This window comes from Ursus arctos, unplaced genomic scaffold (assembly GCF_023065955.2).
Source record: "Ursus arctos isolate Adak ecotype North America unplaced genomic scaffold, UrsArc2.0 scaffold_14, whole genome shotgun sequence".
In the NCBI taxonomy this organism is placed as follows: domain Eukaryota; kingdom Metazoa; phylum Chordata; class Mammalia; order Carnivora; family Ursidae; genus Ursus; species Ursus arctos.
The window spans coordinates 3,531,774-3,551,545 of NW_026622808.1; the positions used below are offsets into that span (position 1 = coordinate 3,531,774).

The 19,772-nt window shown below is 43.4% G+C and overlaps 1 protein-coding gene across 3 annotated transcripts in view; it reads left to right on the forward strand.

Moving 5' to 3' along the window:
* FBXW10B (F-box and WD repeat domain containing 10B) overlaps positions 1-19,772 on the forward strand; it is a 40,809-nt gene that overhangs the window by 9,526 nt on the left and 11,511 nt on the right. For all 3 annotated transcript variants that reach the window (XM_057311309.1, XM_057311311.1, XM_057311310.1), the window contains 5 exons: positions 2,524-2,633; positions 4,906-5,106; positions 9,837-9,958; positions 14,617-14,765; positions 15,771-15,913. In XM_057311309.1, the coding sequence (XP_057167292.1) occupies positions 2,524-2,633; positions 4,906-5,106; positions 9,837-9,958; positions 14,617-14,765; positions 15,771-15,913 (725 nt within the window). The remainder of the gene's footprint in view (positions 1-2,523; positions 2,634-4,905; positions 5,107-9,836; positions 9,959-14,616; positions 14,766-15,770; positions 15,914-19,772) is intronic.

Consider the following 19,772-nt stretch of genomic DNA (forward strand, 5'->3'; position numbering starts at 1 on the left):
AAGTGACTTCCTCTCCTTCAGCTTTAAATTCCTCATCTGGTGAGCGAGTGGATGTCAGTGATGGCTGGGATTTTCCTCGACACCCGTCAGTCCCCACGTCCAGAGGCTGCAAAAGTGTGGCTCAGAAATGGACGGGCCAGGGAAGGTCCAGAACGTCCAGGGTCCCGAATGAATTAATCCTTCTCCCCTTTCACTTCCAGGTTTATTCTGGTTCTAGGAATGAAGGGGGGAGTTACTTAACCATAGACCCCCTACCAAACCTCAGGCAACAATGAAGAGCCGGTGAAAGGCTCTGAGATCTCTATTCAGCATGTCCAGGCGTGATGGTCATTCCTAAAACCATCAGATTCTTGCCCCCTCCTCTCTGCTCAAGGGCATTCTATTTTGAAATCTCTTCCGTGGGCCCCAAAAGGGTACTTAATGAGGCGTGGCCAGACTGTAGCTTCTCCTAAGGCAACCGTGTAGTATGAGTTAGAGTTTGAGGGCTGGAAGGGACCGGAGCAACCATCTAGCTCATATGTCTGTAGAGGCCAGACAGGTCGCATGAATGAGGGAGGTTGGTGGTGTGAGCGAGTATGACGGAACCACCATGAGCTGGAGAGTTCCCTCCCCATCTGAAGGGGCCAGTTGCTGCGCAGCTCCCGCGAATTATTGGCATGGGAGACTACGGACCTCCACCTCCCCATCCATGTGAGCTTTCTAGAGAAGTCAGAAATCTGAATTATCTTGTGACATCTCTTGTTTTCCTTAAATGCGGGCAACCAATGAAAAGCATTTTTTTAAAAACTATGGGGGCCAAAGAAAACACATTCGTGGACTTCATTTGACCTGCAATTTTTTATCTTTGAGTTGGCCCACTCACTCATTTTACGGATGAAGAGACTGAGGCACAGAGAGTTTCAGGTCTCCCAGACAGAGTGACAGAGACATAAGTTGGATGCTGACCCGCTCTTTCCAAGCTTGTTGCTCTAAGTATAACAGAATCAACATCCTTCTGTTTTAGGTGACGTAGCTAGTAATTGCCTGACAAAAAAGGACTACCCGGACAGTGTTTGATTTTTAAAAAAAATTTTTTTGAAGATTTTATTTATTTATTTGACAGAGAGAGAGACACAGCCAGCGAGAGAGGGAACGCAAGCAGGGGGGGTAGGAGAGGAAGAAGCAGGCTCCCAGCGGAGCAGGGAGCCTGATGCGGGGCTCGATCCCAGGACTCCGGGATCATGCCCTGAGCCAAAGGCAGATGCTTAACGATTGAGCCACCCAGACGCCCCCCCGGGGAGAGGCTTCTAAGGTGGACATCACTACTGGGTTAGAAATCAAGAAGGAGGTTGAGCCAAGAAAAATGGGCATTCCAAGGAAGAGTCTATGGGCATGGAGAAGAAGGCTAAGTAGGAAGGAGACTTTGAAGAGATGTTCCCAGGAGGGCTCCCAGGTCCAAACATGATGCTGTGGTCTTCTTTGCTTTCATGATAAACTCACACTCTTTTTTGGTTTCCTGCTAGCATGGTGGTCATTTCCTGCTATTTGAGGGTAAAGAGTATGGCTGGAAAGAGGAGTGAAACTCAGTCTGGTTGAGTCATTGTGCCAGAATTCAGCATGTCTGGCATGCCACAGTGGATCAGAAAGTGTGCCATGGAGGGAGGGAGGGACAGGGGAAAGGGAGGAAGGGAAAGAAGAAGAGAGAGAGGGATGGAGGGAGGGAGGGAGGAAGGAAGGAAGGAAGGAGGGAGGAAGGATAGAGGGAGGAAGGAAGGAGGGAGGGAAGGCGGGAGGGAGGGAAGGAGAGTAGGAAGGGAAGGAGGGGAGGGAGGGAAGGAGGGGAAGGAGGGAAGGAAGGAAGGAAGGAAGGAAGGAAGGAAGGAGGGAGGGAGGGGAGGAAGGAAGGAAATAACTCTTAGAAAGGGAAGGAAAACACCCCTGTTGAGACTTGATAAAACTGATTTCCTCTCTCTGAGGCTCGGATATATCTCATCTGTAAAACGATGAGAATACTTCATGGGGCAAATGATGTACTTCTTGCGGCAGCTGTAAGGAGAAATCAAGCTTGCCTCCGTGTGCAGACATGGAGGCACAAATGCAGAGTGCGTAGCTGTGATTTCCCATATGGCTTGAGTTCCCACCAGTACGCTTTGTACTGTCAGGTATATGCAGTGTACCCACGAAACCCAGACTCCTGCAACATAGTCCGTTAGAGGGCACCTGTGACTTTATTTTGTGAGCATTACCCTTTGTGAGCTGGGTTTTTGGAAAAGTTGAGCGATCGGCGACCTCGGAAGTTCATGGACTCAGAACACACAGAAAATACAAAGAGGTGGAGGACGAGTCAGGACCCTTGACTCTCCGTGGATTACTTTAGGTCCTGCTCGTGGGTCCCTCCCAACCCACGTGTAGTGGCAGCCACAGCCCAAAGAGGAAGAATCCTTGGGCCCTTACGTCTCTACCAGGGGAGACCTTAGGGGGTGCATCTTTGGGGCCCGGGGTAAAGTTGCCACTGTGCTTTGACTCTGAGTGTTCCCTTGCTAGAATGACTACAACCTGTGGGCCGCATACCAGAACCAGGAAACTCAGCAGGTCCAGATGGAGGAGAGAAATGTCTTCTGTGGGACTTACAATATCCGCATCCTCTCTGACACGTAGGTACTGGGGTCAGAATCCAGGTCTTCGGGGACCCTTGAATTACCCACACTGGCGTCTTTAGGATTCCCGTGACCCTGTTCACTTGGAAAGGCAATCCTTCCTCACCTCAAGCTCCAGCCCCCCACCGACATGAGATCCCCTTCGGAGAACAGTGCTGAGTGTTTGCACCATTCTCGGCAGTGGGTAGAGGACACTGTCCTGTTATCATTTTGGGTATACTGATCAACAGTCTTTCACACAAGTCACGTGCATAAAAGCATTGCTTTTCTTGTAATATTTTTATGTTTTTTCTAATTTTAGAAGTAATATATGCTTAATGCGGAGAGGAAATCCACCAAATGCCGGAAAATGTGTAGAGAAAAGCAAAGACCTCCTATAATCTTCATGTATAGTAATACGTGGATTAATATTCATTATATTAATATTCATGTATATTTATGTGTATTCTAGAATTTTCTTTGCATGTATACCTACAAATTTTAAATAAAAATGGGGTTATGGGGGCGCTTGGGTGGCTCAGTTGGTTAAGCATCTCTCTTTTGCTCAGGTCATGGTCCCAGAGTCTTGGGATCGAGTTCCGAGTCGGGCTCCCTGCTCAGCCAGGAGTCTGCTTCTCCCTCTCCCTCTACCCCTCCCCCCTGCTCATGCTCTCTCTTTCTCATGCTGTCTTTAAATAAATAAATAAATAAATAAATAAATAAATAAATAAATCTTTAAAAAAATGGGGATATGCTGCACATATTTCTGTAACCCACTCCAGCAAAGTACCATGGATATCTTTCCATGTTAAACATGAAAATGGTGTTGATGATAACCGCATGGTGTGATATCCCTTTGGTATGCCAGAGGAAGGCCCTTCACCAATCAACTTATTTTTTTAAAGATTTATTTATTTATTTGAGAGAGAGAGAGCGAGCCGGAGCCCAAGTAGGGGGTGGGGCAGAAGGAGAGGGAGGGAATCCCAAACAGATTCCCCACTGAGCATGGAGCCCATCACAACACAGGGCTTGATCCCACAACCCTGAGATCATGACCTGAGCCAAAACCAAGAGGTGGACGCTTAACCAACTGAACTACCCAGGTGCCCCAATAATCAATTTTCTGCCATACTTTAGGCCTAGGATTTCACTCTTTACTCATCAGGTTTTGTGGAGTCTGTCTCTCTCTATTTTATTTTTTGACTGTGAATCTTACTTACAAATTACATCTTGACCAGTCAGTAGAGGGAAGACACAGCAGATTGGGGAAAGGCAAAGATGAGTTTTTATGGCTGGCATGGTGATAAGTGCCCTTAAGAAAAGATGATGGCTGATTGAAGTCTAGACATAACAAGGGGAAGGAGGATGAAAATATCAAGAATTACTTCTCATATTCAGACATGACTACATCTCTGTTTGCTGAAATAATCCCACTTTACTCTGTGGTCCTGGAGTTATCAATAATAGTGTCCCCTTTCGCAATAAAAAATTCTCAATTTGGACAATAAATGATTTGGTCATCTTGCTCATATCTTTTTTTTTTTTTTTTTTAAATATTTTATTTATTTATTCGACAGAGATAGAGACAGCCAGCGAGAGAGGGAACACAGCAGGGGAGTGGGAGAGGAAGAAGCAGGCTCATAGCAGAAGAGCCTGATGTGGGGCTCGATCCCGTAACGCCGGGATCACGCCCTGAGCCGAAGGCAGACGCTTAACCGCTGTGCCACCCAGGCGCCCCATCTTGCTCATATCTGTTTGCTAATAATCTTATGATTGGACAATTAACTTACCCTGTTTTACTGGACTGCAAGGTCATTGACGGCAGGACCCATATCTTAATTCATCTTTGTATTTCCCATGGTACTTGTTAGCACTGGGCTTTGAACCTAAAATAGGCTCAGTGGATATTGGTTAAGAGAAAAAAAAGAAAAAAAAGAAACGGTGGGATATGCCGTTGGTATAGGGCTTCCCAGCTGTGTTCCTCTGAGGTTTTCCACAAAAAAAGATTTCTGTGGTCAAACAAGTTTGGGAAATGATGCATATTCTGTTCTCTCTCTTGAGGATTTATCATATGTTAGCAGATTTTTTTTTTAATAGTTTTGCCTGTTGTCTTTAGGTTTTAACCTGAAATGACTTTTTGGTATGGTACGAGGTAGGGGTCCACTGGGGATGTGTCTTCTTCAGCTTTCCACTATACCATTGCTGCAGGTGACAGCCATCATACTCAGGGAGTTCCTGGAAGGACACTAACTCTTCTTTCATGGATTATCTTTTTCCCTGGGCAACTCAGGTGGGACCGAAACAGAGTCATTCATTATTCTGGGGGAGATTTGGTCGCAGTGTCATCCAACCGGAAGATCCAGCTTCTAGATGTCATACAAGTGAAGGAGTTACCCATCGAGTGCCGAGGCCATGCTGGGAGTGTCCGTGCCCTCTTCTTGTGTGAGGAGGAGAACTTTCTACTGAGCGGGAGTTATGACCTGAGTATCAGGTGAGTGGTAAAAGGGAGTTGGGGTCCACCCCCCCCAGGGCCTAAAGTCAGCTCGTGGAAGAAATATGCATGCTTTTTCCTTTTCATGTTTATTGAAAACTTATCCTACTGACTTCTTGAATAACCCATACCATTTTTTTTTCTTTATTTGGCGAGGTAAAAACCAATAATTTGTATACGGTTTAAACTTTGAATGAGATTGATTTGTGGCAATTATCAGATCTATTTTCTAGCTGAAGGCTGTGAATCAGAAGGTATATATTTTTTAATTTTTCAAGATTTTATTTGCTTATTTGAGAGAGAGTAAGAGAGAGAGAACGAGCAGGGGGGAGGAGCAGAGGGAGAGGGAGAAGCAGACTCCCCACCAAGCAAGGAGTCTGATGCGGGACTTGATCCCAGGACCCTGAGATCATGACCTGAGCCAAAGGCAGACGCTTAACTTACTGAGCCACCCAGGTGCCCTTCGGAAACTATCTTTTTTAGCACTCTTAGATGATGGCATAATTTATATATATTTTTTATAGATACCTCAGGGAAAAGTGGTTTTCTGTGGGTATGAAATACGGTATAGAAGCAAAATAGTATTTAAAAATGTACATATACATTTATTTGTAAACAATATAATAAACATCCATGTACTGTTACTCAGACCAAGAAATAGGTTGTTACTGTTCCCCAATTCTCACTGTGTGTCTTTCCCTTCTTTCTCCCTCCCAGCCAGAGGTAATGTTGTCCTAAATTTTATACGAATTATTCCCTTGTATTTCTTTCTAGTTTTGCTAACTATTTATAGATCTCCACATATATTGATTACTTTTGCCTATTTTTCAACTGAATGTGAATGGAATTGTATTTAAAAAATTCGAATATACTTGACTCTTGCACTGAACCATGATTTCGAGATTTATCCATAGGATATAGGTAGCGGTAATTAATTTATTTTCATTGAGACATAGTATTTTATGGGATGAATATATTATAACTCATGTCGTCTTCTGTTGATGGATATTTGCATTGTTCCCAGTTTTTTTTTCTTTCAAAGAATAAACATCTGCTGTTACACATGTTCTTGGATGTGTCTCCTGATACCCGTGTGCGTGAGTTTTTAAAAAGGTTTTTTCAGGGGCACCTGGCTAGTTCAGTGGTAGAGCATGAGATCCTGGAGTTGTGAGTTTGAGCCCCATGGTGGATGTAGAGATTATTTTAAAAAATTAGTAAAAAAAAATTTTTTTTACTGAAATATAATTGACATACAACATATTAGTTTTAGGTATATGACATAATGATTTGATATATATATATATATGAAAATGTATATATCTTGTGTATATATACATATATATTGAAAAATGATTACCACAGTAAGTTTATTTATATCCATCACTACTTATGATTACAAATTCTTTTTCTTGTGATGAGACCTTTTAAGATCTACTCTCATCAACTTTCAAACGTATGATGCAGTATTGTTAACCATAGTGCATGAGTTTTTCTTAAGGTTTATTCTTTGTAGTGAAATTTCTAGGTAGGAGTACTAAATTTTTAAAAATTATTTATTATTTTTTTAATTTAATTTAATTAAAAAAAAGATTTTATTTATTTATTTGACAGAGAGAGACAGGGAGGGTGGGGAACACAAGCAAGGGGAGTGTGAGAGGGAGAAGCAGGCTTCCCGCCAAGCAGGGAGCCCGATGTGGGGCTCGATCCCAGGACCCTGAGATCATGACCTGAGCCAAAGGCAGACACTTAATGGCTGAGCACCCAGGCGCCCCTAAATTGTTTTTTGAAACAGTTGTATTAAGTTACACTCTCATCAGTTGGGTATGACAAGGTGCCTTCTTATAGATCCCCACCAACACTTACTATATTAAATGTTCAAGACTGACAACATTAAGTGCCAATCTGATGGGTACTAAATAAATCCTTATTGTGGTTATAATTTTCACTTCTCTAATTACTAATGAGGTTGGGCATATTTTCATATGTAGGTAGTAAGGCTTCCAGATAATGAATTGGCTCATGTGATTATGAAGACTGGAAAGCTTCAAATCTGCAGTGTGGGCCAGCAGGCTGGAGACCTAGGAGAGTTGGAGGTGGAGATAAGTCTGCAGGTGGTCTGCTGGAGAATTCCCTCATGTTGGAGTTGGGGCGGGAGGTTGGTCTTCTTGTTCTATTTAGGTCTTCCGTTGATTGGACGAGGCCCATCCACATTATGAAGGGCAGTCTGCTTTACTTGACACCCATTGGTTTAAATGTTGATCTTGTCCCAAAACACCCTCCAAGCTGACACACAAAATTAACCATCACAATGTGTTTTACAGCCATTGTGCTGCTGCTTCTATGAAATTCCTGTTCGGTTTTTGTTGTTGTTTGGCCTCTTTTTCTGTTTATTTATTTATCCTTTTCTTACTGATTCGTTGGAGTTCTTTATATTTTTTGGATACTAATTCTTTCTTCATTTTTGTGTTGCAAATTTCTTCTTCCAATTCAAGACTCCTGTTTTCACTGTCGTGTTTTTTGATGAACAGAAATCCTCAACTTTAAGGTAGTTGACTTTGTGGACTTGACACATTTAAGAAATCCTTCCCTTTGGTAAAGTCATAAAGATATTCTCCTGAAATATCTTTTGTTAAAATTTTTTTAAAATTAAATTTTTTTTTTATTTTTAAAGATTTTATTTATTTATTTGACAGAGAGAGAGACAGCCAGCGAGAGAGGGAACACAAGCAGGGGGAGTGGGAGAGGAAGAAGCAGGTTCACAGCGGAGGAGCCTGATGTGGGGCTCGATCCCAGAACGCTGGGACCATGCCCTGAGCCGAAGGCGGATGCTTAACGACTGCGCCACCCAGGCGCCCCTAAATTTAAAATTTTTTTATTTTTAAAGATTTTATTTATTTATTTGACACAGAGAGAGAGAGACAGCCAGCGAGAGAGGGAACACAAGCAGGGGGAGTGGGAGAGGAAGAAGCAGGCTCCTAGCGGAGGAGCCTGATGTAGGGTGTGATTCCTGAGCCAAAGGCAGATGCTCAACGACTGAGTGACCCAGGCGCCCCTAAGTAGATGATCTTTCAACAGAAATAATGACAATAATTATCTTCTTTTCTAATACTTATATACTACTTTTTTCTTTTTCTTTCTTTCTGACTTTACCTAGGCCTTCCAGTTAAGCAGAAGCAGTGAGAGCAAGCGTCTTGTTACCCTTTTTGAAGGGAGTACATCTATAGTTTTTTTCACTAAGTATAATGCTTGCTGTGATAACTTTTTGTTTATAAGTTTGTGAAATCAGGGATGTTCCTTCTATTCCTATTGTTCTTTTTCTTTTTTTTTTAAGCTTATTTATTTATTTAAGTAATCTCTGTACCCAATGTGGGACTTGAACTCACGACCCTAAGATCAAGAGTCACATGCTCTTCTGACTGAGCCAGCCAGGCGTCAGTCTAAAAGTAAAAATATTTTTAGAAAAATATTCCTATTTTTCTAAAAGTGTTTATCAAATATCTTTTCTGCATAACTTAAGAAAAACAACCTGAACACATGGTCAGCCATGTGGCTAGAAACAGAAATTCAAAACATGCTTTTTTTCAGGCCATTGGGATATCGTGAAATGCACTGTGGGTGCATAGCAGGCTCTGACAAACAGCCAAGGCCACAGGACCTTTGGGAATATTAGAGGAAAAAGCTTAGTGCATTCAAAGAAAAACAAAAGAAACATTTACTAATTGTTTATTATATGCCAACTGTCATAATAACTCTATGAGGTAACTACCATTATTATCCCCGATTTACACATGAGGAAACTGGGATACAGAGCGGTTCATTAACTTATCCACGATCATACACGTAGTGAGTGATGGACCTGGGACTGTACCCCAGGCCGCCTGGCTCCAGAGCCCACTATCTTAATATTACACTTCCTCCTCTCACAAAAGCACAGTGGCTGAAGTGGAAGTCTGTATCGGTGATAGGTGAGACACCTCGGCAAGTTTGCTTATTAAGAAATGCTGTGACTCACACATGTTCCCATGTATCTCTTAGATATGTCTTAGAAATACACGTAAAATATTTTGGATCTAAGTGACTGAAGTAAATTGTTCTTGTTTGAAGATCAGCTCTACCGTTCAATCAGTGCCACGGATTTTAAGCCTGGTGGTAATTCTAAAAACTCTTCCACCTAACACCAGCCAACATTTATTAAGCGTTTTCTGCATGTTAGTCGTTGTTCCAATGTTACGTGAATTAACGCAGGGTTTCTCAATTTGGGAGTGTAAAGTACTTGGTGTGGAGGCTGTCCTGTGCATTGCACGACGTTCAGCAGTGTCCTGGCACTCTACACACTAGATACCAGACGCGTGTCTCTCCCCACCTGAGACAACCAAAAATGTCTCCAGACATTGTCAAATGTCCCCTAGGGGTGGAAATCACTCTTGGTTGGCAATCATTGCATTTGCATATTTAATTCTGCACAAAAACCCTACGAGGTGTAACTATCATTATCATTTCTGTTCTACAAATGAGGAAGTGACGCTTACACAGAAATTAAGGAACTTTCCCAAAGTTACACCTAGTAGGTGCTGCAACTGGGATTCAAATCCAGGCCTCTGACTCTGAACTTGACCATGAAACTTTGCTGCCTTTCAACAGACTGCTGATCTAAGGGAAGTCATATGCAGTAAGATCCCTTTAGGCCCTCAGAAAATCTTAAAAACATTTTTTTGGCCTGATTCCTGCAGATCCTGGGATCTGAAAACTGGGGCTTGTATACGAATCTTCAATGGCCACCAGGGGACAGTCACTTGCATGGATTTATATAAGAACAGGCTCGTATCTGGAGCAAGAGATTGCCAGGTGAAAGGTGAGAAAGAAATGCCTTGAACTTTCTCAGAAGTTTCCCCTAATCCATGAATTGTCAAAATACTGTTTTGCTCATTTCTGTAGGAAGACATTCTTGTATCCATCCATCCATCCATCCATCCATCCATCCATCCATGTATCTATTGATCCGTTCAGGTAACAACTATTTGTGGAATACCTACGATATTCTAGACACTGTGCTAGGAGCTAAGGAAAAAAATAAATATGATATGGCCCTTTCAATACGGCTTTTTATCTCCTCAAGAGGCTCATAATCTCTTAACGGAGATAGATACATAAATACATAATGGAGGATATAATAAATATATGAATAATAATGGCTGCTATTTGTGACCGACATAGGTACTTTGCACATATTATTTACTAGTTTAACCCTCACAAGAAGCCTATGGTGTGGATACAGATGAGGAATCCAGAACTCAGAGAGAAAACCATTGCCCCAAATCAGAGCTGCTGCTGAGTGGGAGAGTGGGGATTGAAACCCAGGGCTGTCTCACTTTAAATCATGTGCTCCTAACCACCACGTGGAATTCTTTTTTTTTTTTTTGAGATTTTAATTTATTAGAGAGAGAAAGCACAAGCAGGGGGAGGGGCAGAGAGAGAGGGAGAGGGACAAGCAGACTCCCTGCTGAGCACAGACCCCCCCTCCCCCCCCCCCCCCCGGCGCGGGCTCGATCCCAGGACCCTGATATCATGACCCGAACCAAAGTCAGACACTTAACTGATTGAGCCACTCAGGTGTCCCACATGTGGAATTCCAAGGGACCATAGAAATAAGAGTAACAGCGAAAACACAGCAGACAGGGTGGTGTTTGAGTGTGTCCTTGAGGATGGGTAGTTCTACAAGCAGAGGGAGAACGTAGGACATTCTTTTTTTTTTTTTTTTTTTAAAGATTTTATTTATTTAATTGACAGAGAGACAGCCAGCGAGAGAGGGAACACAAGCAGGGGGAGTGGGAGGGGAAGAAGCAGCCTCCCAGCAGAGGAGCCTGATGTGGGGCTCGATCCCAGAATGCTGGGACCATGCCCTGAGCCGAAGGCAGACGCTTAACGACTGAGCCACCCAGGTGCCCCAGGACATTCTAAGCAGAAAGCACAATACAGGCAAATCCACAGAAGTGTGAAAAAAATGGCGTCTTTAGGGAATTCCCCTTGCTTGGTATGGCTGGACTGCAGCACGTGGTGTTGGGCATAAGGCTGGTTAGTTTGTTTGGGGCCAGATTATCAAGGGCCTTCTGCATCATGGTAGGAAATTGAACTGTATCGTATAGATTGCAGGAAACTATAAATGCACGTTGAGCTGCGGACTGACACGATCAAATGTGTATCTGACAAGGATGCCTCTAGCGAATAGTATGGAAGGAAGATTTGGAGTCGGAGGACTATGTGGAGACAGGAGACAGGTGAAGATACTACTCAGTCTAGAGAACTGCTGTGGCATCTTCAGACTATCTGAGAACAAGCAGACGTGAAGAAAGTCAGGTGGATATGAGCTTACGTGAGGTGGCATAGACTGAAAGGAGATTTCTCTAGGGACAATTGGCAGGACTTCACTGCCAGCTGGATATGAAATGTGAGAAAGATAGAAGGGCAGATAATGAGGCCAGACTTTTAAACTCAGGCCAGTGGATGTGTGGAAGTGCCATGGATGGAAATAAGGACTAAGGGGAAGAATAAGGTAGGGTGAGGAAGGAAGGAAGAGGTGATGGCTTCAACTTTGGACATGCTGAGTGTGGTAGGCAGAATAATGGCCAACCAAACATGTCCATGTCCTAATCCCTGGAACCTGTGACCATGTTACCTTGCAAAAAGGACTTTGCAGATGTGATTAAGTTGAGGACCTTAAAATGGAGAGATTATTTTGGGTTATCAGTGTGGGCCTCTGGGTCATCGCATAGATCCTTAACTTTCTTATCTGTGATCAAAAGGAGATGTGATTATGGGAGAATGGTCAGAAACATGCAACGTTGCTGGCTTTGAAGGTGGAGGAAGGGGGTCATGAGCCAAGGAACATGGGTGGCCCTTAGAAGGTGAAACAGGCAAGGAAATGGATCACTCCGGCCCCAAAATCTCCATAAAGGAGCACAGCTCTGCTGACACCTTGATCTTAGCCTTGTGAGGAGGTCATGTCAGACTTCTGTAAGATAATATATTTGTGTTGTTTTCAGCCACTAAGCTTGTGGCAAGTTGTTACAGAAGCAACAGAAAGCTAATGCATCGGGTATGGGATTCCTGAGGATAGCCAGGGGAGGACTGCAGGACGGAGAGGCAGGTGTGAGTTTACATGTGAGGTTACCATGTAACAGGTCTGGGGCTCCAGATACGTCGATTTGGTGGTTATCAATTATAATGAAAGGGGGAAGCCCCAGGTACGGATGAGATTTCCCCTGCAAAGCACAAGAAAAGAGTAAAAAGAGAAGAGAAGCAAGGGACCCAGGAAACCACAGCATGTTAGGGGTAGGTGGAGGAAAAAGGTGTGGGAAAGCAAGAATGGAGTGTTGTTCCATATGCAAATCCTCAGACCTGTTGAAGAAACCTTACTCCTCCCTACATCTTTGCCCTCCTTGATTCGACTGGAAGTCTCTTAGCCATGACTGCTTTGAGGAGAAGAGCGGAGAGGAGGAGGGGATGAGGGTTTGGAGTTGGAAGTCCAGACAAGGCCTCCAAACTTGGGAGAGTCTTGCAGGGCCACTGGCAGGGCTGGAGCTAGGGCAAGGGAAGGTAGGCTCTCACCTCAGGTGTAAAACTTAATGGGGCACCCAAAACTCCTAGTAATCAAGATACACATTTTTAAAAAATTTATTTATTTTTATTTATTTATTTTTTTAAAGCTTTTATTTATTTATTTGACAGAGATAGAGACAGCCAGTGAGAGAGGGAACACAAGCAGGGGGAGTGGGAGAGGAAGAAGCAGGTTCATAGCAGAGGAGCCTGATGTGGGGCTCGATCCCATAACGCCAGGATCACGCCCTGAGCCGAAGGCAGACGCTTAACTGCTGTGCCACCCAGGTGCCCCCACATTTTTTTTTTTTAGAGATTTTATTTATTTATTTGAGAGAGACAGACAGAGAGCATGAGCAGGGGGAGGGGCAGATGAAGAAGCAGGCTCCCGCTGAGCAGAGAGCCCAATGTGGGGCTCGATCCAGGATCCTGGGATCACAACTTGAGCCAAAGGCATGCTTAACCGACTGAGCCACCCAGCTGCCTCTCAAGATACACATTTTAACACAGTATTTAAAAGGTCAAAATTAATTCACAAAATACACGACCAAAAAAATTTCAAAAGATATCCCCTTACCCTAATGCTGGCCCCAGCCCCCAGCCTGCTTGCTTCCCCTGGGCCCCTCCCACCTGCCTTGGTTACCAACAGAAGCAAGAGGAGACACTTAGAGACCTGAAATGTAACCCCCAACTTGTTATTTATTTTTGAAGATTTTATTAATTATTTGAGAGAGAGACAGAGAGAGCACAAGCAGGAGGAGGGGCAGAGAGAGAGGGACAAGCAGACTCCCCGCTGAGCAGGGAGCCCAACAAGGGGCTCGATTCCAGCACCCCGAGACCACGACCTGAGCCAAAGTCAGACGCTCCCCTACTGAGCAGCCAGGCGCCCCTGGCTTTCTCCTTTCTAATTAGATAAAAGGGCCAATATATATATATAAAATACATGAAGAAAAGCATACCTACATAGTTCAGATTAATCTAGTGTATGCGGTTAAGAGCGTGGCTTCTGGATCCAGACTCTCTGGGTTCGAATCCCAGCTCAGTCTGCTTACCATCTGCTTGACCTTGAGCAGGTTACTGGACTTCTCTATGCCTGTTTCCTCATCTGTGTAGTGGGGGAATAATGATAGCAACTGTCTCGTGAAGACGAGTTAATACGTGGTCAAGCACTCCCAATGGTGCTTGGCTCATGGTACTTGCTATATGTAAGTATCAGCTGTGGTTATTACTTTGTCTCAGGTTATACATTTTGCTGCCTGAGAGGTACTCTGGGGCCAACGAGGCCGACTTTCATGGTCTCATCATCCCTGAATTTGTGGTGCCTCCTTTCAGTTTTTTCCTTCAAGCTCTGTTCTCCCACCTACCCATCTACTTTCATATCTTCCCAACACAGTGTGGTAGGCAGCTGTCCAACACCATCTATGTAGAAGCAGCATTAAGCCTGCCCCCAGCTCTGGCAATCCGTCAGTTAGTAAAATCCAAAAGTCACATTCAGAAATATTTTAAAATGTAAATAAGGACAGACAGCTTTCTTTTTCTTTCGGAGATAGAAGGGATAATAAATCAGGAGAATAGTGTCTGGAAAGAATGAGGCCACAGAAGACATGTGGTGATTTTCTTGAAATTCACTCAATAGCAAGTATTTTGCAGGCTTATTCGAGATGAGCTGCCTAGCACTTGGACCTCAACACTAAGTTCTAGGGTTGGAGCCAAGGTCTATGGATGGTGGCTTTCCAGGGGCCCATGGTCAGGGAGCTCTGTGTTGCAGGCACACGGAGCTGTTGGTGAGCCTACAGGGGTGCTGGGCCAGCCGAGAGCCTTCTAGGGTCTGATTTGATGGGCTTGGCTTCTGTGATGGGGTAGAGAACTCCACCGTAACCTGCCTTCATGCCTCTTCTCTTCCCCCCTCCCTTTCAGAGTGGGATGTAGAGACAGGGAAGTGTCTGAAGACGTTTAAACACAAAGACCCCATCTTGGCCACCAGGATCAATGACATCTACATCGTGAGCAGCTGTGAGCGGGGGTTAGTCAAAGTGTGGCACGTTGTCACAGCCCAGTTGGTAAAGGTGAGAGGGTGGTGGGCTGTCAGGGGAACGGGGCACTGGTGGCGATGGATTGGAGGAGACTTATGGTCTCCCCCATGGACCTCCCCAGACGACCCTAAAGCTACCAACTTATGGTCACCAAAAGGATGGTCCTGAAGAGCTGACGAGGAAGCTCCTCCTCGATCCCCCCAAGAAAGGGCCATTCTGAGTCAGTGGAGGGTCAGGGCATATGTGACCCACATTGTCACGGAGGTGGTGGGGGAAGGCTACATTCTGACTCAGCATGATATATGGGCTCAGGGTCTTTTAACAGCAGCAGAAGTAAAGTGACTTTTCCTTTTCCAGAACATTCTACCCTGACTCTTGCATGGGGTAAGGGAATGAACAAAGTCACAGTGGGTTTTCTCCTTACTCTCCGGTGAAAAGAGTACATCTGCTGTCTTGAAAGCGATTGAATGTTCACATGCAAAAAACGTTGCTGGATTTGAAACCGCCTGGCCCTAGTGGGCAGTGGTGGGATACATTTGTGCCAGGAGCACAAGGGCACAGTGAGAAGCTGCTGGCCTGGCTGGTGGGTTGTTTCCCATCAATCTTGTCACCATGGTCTAACCAGCAGTTAAAGGTGCTGGGATGTCCCAGGTGTCTTCTGGTCTTGGCAAGGAGCCAGGGATGGAGTGCCTGCCCCTACACCTTGTGGGAGCAGACGACGGTGAATTCTGGCCCTCTCTGGTACTCCAGGAAGATGAGGCCTGCCCCAGCCACAGACCCACCAGGAGCAAGGCCTCTCCTTGACCACATTCTTCCTTCACGGGGAAGAGCGAGCTCTGGAGAGAGGGAGGCATGGACACCACTGGCCTTCTTAGAACAAATGTAAAGTCAGCTCAGGTAAATACCAAGTGAGTGGTAGTCATGGATTGGCAGAGTGTGGCTTTGCAGTTCATCTAAAAACGCCTCCAGCTTTGGCCTTTGGAGGACTCACAGTCTGAGTTGAAGATGGGGTGAAAACAGAGCCCTCTTCTCTTGCAGACTCTCAGTGGTCACGAGGGAGCCGTGAAGTGTCTGTGCTTTGACCAGTGGCATCTCCTCTCAGGAAGTGCTGATGGCCTGGTCATGGCCTGGAGCATGGTGGGAAAGTATGAGCGGTGCCTCATGGCCTACAAGCATCCAAAGTAGGTACAGGAAAGCTCTGAGCGATGAATGTAGTACTCTCTCCTTTCCCCCCATAGCCGAGACTTCGGTTTTTGGTAGATCAGTCCCTTCTGCTCTCTGCTGACTTTTGTCCCCTCTACCTGGTACCCATCTCCACCCTACTCCCCATTTGGCCATTCCCTCTCCCACTGTCACTTATTTCTCTTAAGAAAGAGTAGTACTTGACGTGGATGTTGAGAAGTTATTGAAATCTTATGCTTATGACACACATGATACATTTATATCTGTTGTCTACCAAACTTAAGAATATTGGCAGAACCGTCCCTAAGAACGCCAGTTCCAGTAAACTCAGAATACCTGGAGTTGGTCTCTACCCCAGAAGCCTGTATTCACAAAAATCATCCAAGTGCCCAAGGTTTAAAAGTAACTTAAGGGCTTAAAGAAGGGGCTTTCTTACAAGTCTGCTGGCTGCATTCTATTCCAGGACAGCAAATGGATCTTATTTTACAATTCCAGTCCCACTTTGGTGGTGGTGGTGCTTGGAGCCAATTGAGAAGTAGTCTGAGGTCATAGCTGAGCTAACTTGGACGGAATATTGTGCGCAGTTAATGGTTCTTCCATGGCCATGGGTTTCATAGGCTGCTCTGAGTCCCTCTTGCGCTGCAAGAATAATGCTTCTTCCTCTTAAGTGCACTATAAAAAACTCTAGGAAAAAAAAATGCTATCCTAATTGGTTGAAAGAGTAAATAGGTCTTCTAGGGAACCTACTGGGGATAGTTATTTAGTAGAATATGGCCCTAGATTTCCTCATATCTTCATAGGAACCTCTTGGGCATACACTGACTTTGTGGGAGGTGGAAGGGGATTTGGGTTATATACGTGAATGTTTACTCATTGTGGTGTATGACTGCATTATTGATGAGTGGGTGCTGGGCAAGGCTTCTGTTTGGTGCTTTATCCAGCCCATAGGTGATTATCAGTAAGCTTCTTAGCATGTCATCTGGATTATCAAACTCAAAAGAGTCAAACTTTATGATATCACCTGAAAATTGTAACTTTCCGAGCATGATTCTGTAGGATTTAGTGTAGGTATTAGAAAATAATCTGTTCCCAGCAAATCTAGGAGTTTGGTTGCCATTCTGTTAACCCAGGAGCCTCCTACTCTATCTCAGCAATGAGATCTTCTCAGACCATTCTCATTGCCATTGAATGATGGCCCCCAAATCTCATTCACATTGGTTCTTGATACCTTCACAGTTACAGCAAGTCCATAGGCATGTGGAGGACATGGTCAATGTTCTTGTTTTTAGGGCCCCTCCTCCACTCATCTGTAGTAGTGGTGTGCACATGGAAGTGCTCAGTAAATTTTTCTAATTGATTGGTAATGAGAACCATCTTGCAGATTGCCTTTCTGGAGAGTTCTAATGATGGGACTGGTACCCATCTTTTGAATATGACGTGGGTGAAAAAACGGGTATCATGGCTGTCTGAAGAAAGAGGTCTTCCTTCTGTCCTCTTGATCCAAAAATATTTTTCACCCAAAATTAAGATTCTGCATATAGTGTGGGAGAGAATATGACAGATGAACTTACAGGGTACAAAATAGGGCTGAGAGGAATGATGATCCTTAAAAAAGTTTCTGTGCTCTGTAGTTTTTAAAAAATATTAGTCTTTAGTGTCTTTTCCACAGGTAGTATTAAGATAATATTTTTCAAATTCATATGATATAAGATTCACCATTTTATAGTGTACAATTTAATGGTTTCGGTACATTCATAATGTTGTGCAAACATCACCACCATCTAGGGGCGCCTGGGTGGCACAGCGGTTAAGCGTCTGCCTTCGGCTTGGGGCGTGATCCCGGCGTTCTGGGATCGAGCCCCACATCAGGCTCCTCCGCTATGAGCCTGCTTCTTCCTCTCCCACTCCCCCTGCTTGTGTTCCCTCTCTCGCTGGCTGTCTCTATCTCTGTTGAATAAATAAAAAAAAAAAAATCTTAAAAAAAAAACACATCACCACTATCTCATTACAGAACATTTCTGTCAATCAATCGTAATATCCTCTGTTTCATTTCTAATTTCAGTAATTTCTGTTTTCTCTCTTATTTTCTTGGTTGTCTAAGCAAATATTTGTCAGTTGTCTAGCTAAATGTTTGTTGATCTTTTGATCTCTTCAAGGAACAAATTTTTGTTTTCATTGACTTTTCTCTATAGTTTTCGAATTCTCTATTTCATGGCTTTCTTCTCCAAGCTTTATTTTCCTTTCTTCTCCTTGGTTTGAATTTAGTTTGATGTTCTTTTTCTCGTTTCTTAAGGTGAAAGGGTAGGTTATTGGTTGGAGAAATGTAGGCATCTACTGCTACTACTATAAATTTCCCTCTGAGCCCTGCTTTAGCTGCAACCCTAAAGCTTTGATATGTTGTGTTTTTATTTTTATTCATCTGAAAGTATTTTCTAATTTTCTTTCAGAATTATTCCTTGAGTCAGAGGTTATTTAAGAGCATGTTTAAGTTCTCCATAGTAACGGTTTTTCCTAATTTCCTTCCGTTACTCATTTCTAATTTAATTCCATTGAGGTTGGAGAGCATACTTTGTATTATTGCAGTCTTTCAAAATGTACCGAGACTTGTTTTCTGGCCTAACATAAAGCCTATCCTGAAGAGTGTTCCATGTGCTCTTCAGATTAATGTGCATTCTGCTGTTATTTGGGGGAAATGTTCTATACATGCCTGTTAGATCTAGTTAGTTTATAATGTTAGTTCATGTCTTTTGTTTCCTTGCTGATCTTCTGTCTAGTTGTTCTATCATCTAGAGTGTGGTATTGAAGTGTCCATCTCTGATTGTTGAGTCATCTGTTTCTCCCTTTAATTCTGGGAGTTTTGCCTCATGTATTTAGGGGCTCTGTTGTTAGGTTTATAGGTGTTTATAATTGTTACATCTTCTTGATGAAGTCAACCTTTTTTTCATCATATATATTTTTTGGTGTCTATTAACAAGTATGTCTAAAATTTTGTCTAAATTTTATCTCCACTTTGTGCTTTGTTTTGGTGTTTTTCCCATTCTCTTGCTTTCAACCTATTTGTAGTTTTGAATCTAAAGTGAGTCTCTCTCTCTCTCTCTTTTTTTTTTAAAGATTTTATTTATTTACTTGACAGAGAGAGACAGTGAGAGAGGGAATACAAGCAAGGGGAGTGTGAGAGGGAGAAGCAGGCTTCCTGCTGAGCAGGGAGCCCGATGTGGGGCTCGATCCCAGGACCCTGGGATCATGACCTGAGCCAAAGGCAGACGCTTAACGGCTGAGCCACCCAGGTGCCCCTAAAGTGAGTCTCTTATAGACAGCATATAGTTAGATTATGTTGTTTTTATCCTTCCTTCCAATTTATGCCTTTAACTGAAGCGTTTAATCCATTTATATTTAAGGTAAAAAGGACTTACTCTACCATTTTGCTACTTGTTTTCTACAGTCTTAAGTAATTTTTTTGTTCCTCAGTTCTTCTATTATGGCCTTCTTTTGTGTTTAATGGCTATTCTCTGGTGTGCCATTTTAATTCCCTTGTCATTTTTCTTAAACTATATTTCTGAGTTATTTTCTTAGTGGTTGCCTTGGGGATTACTGTTAATATCTTAATTTATAATAATCCTGTTCATATTAATATCAATTTGATTTCAATAGTATACAAAAAACTTGCTCTTATAGAGTTCCTTCTCCCTCTTCCTTCTTACCCTGTTGTCACAAACTAAATCTTTATATCCTGTGTATCCATCATCATAGACTTACAATTATTGCCTTATGTAGTTGCCTTTTAAATGAGATAGAAAAAAAGTCCTATAAACAAAAACCACATTTTACTGTCTTATATTAATCTAGGTAGGTACCTCT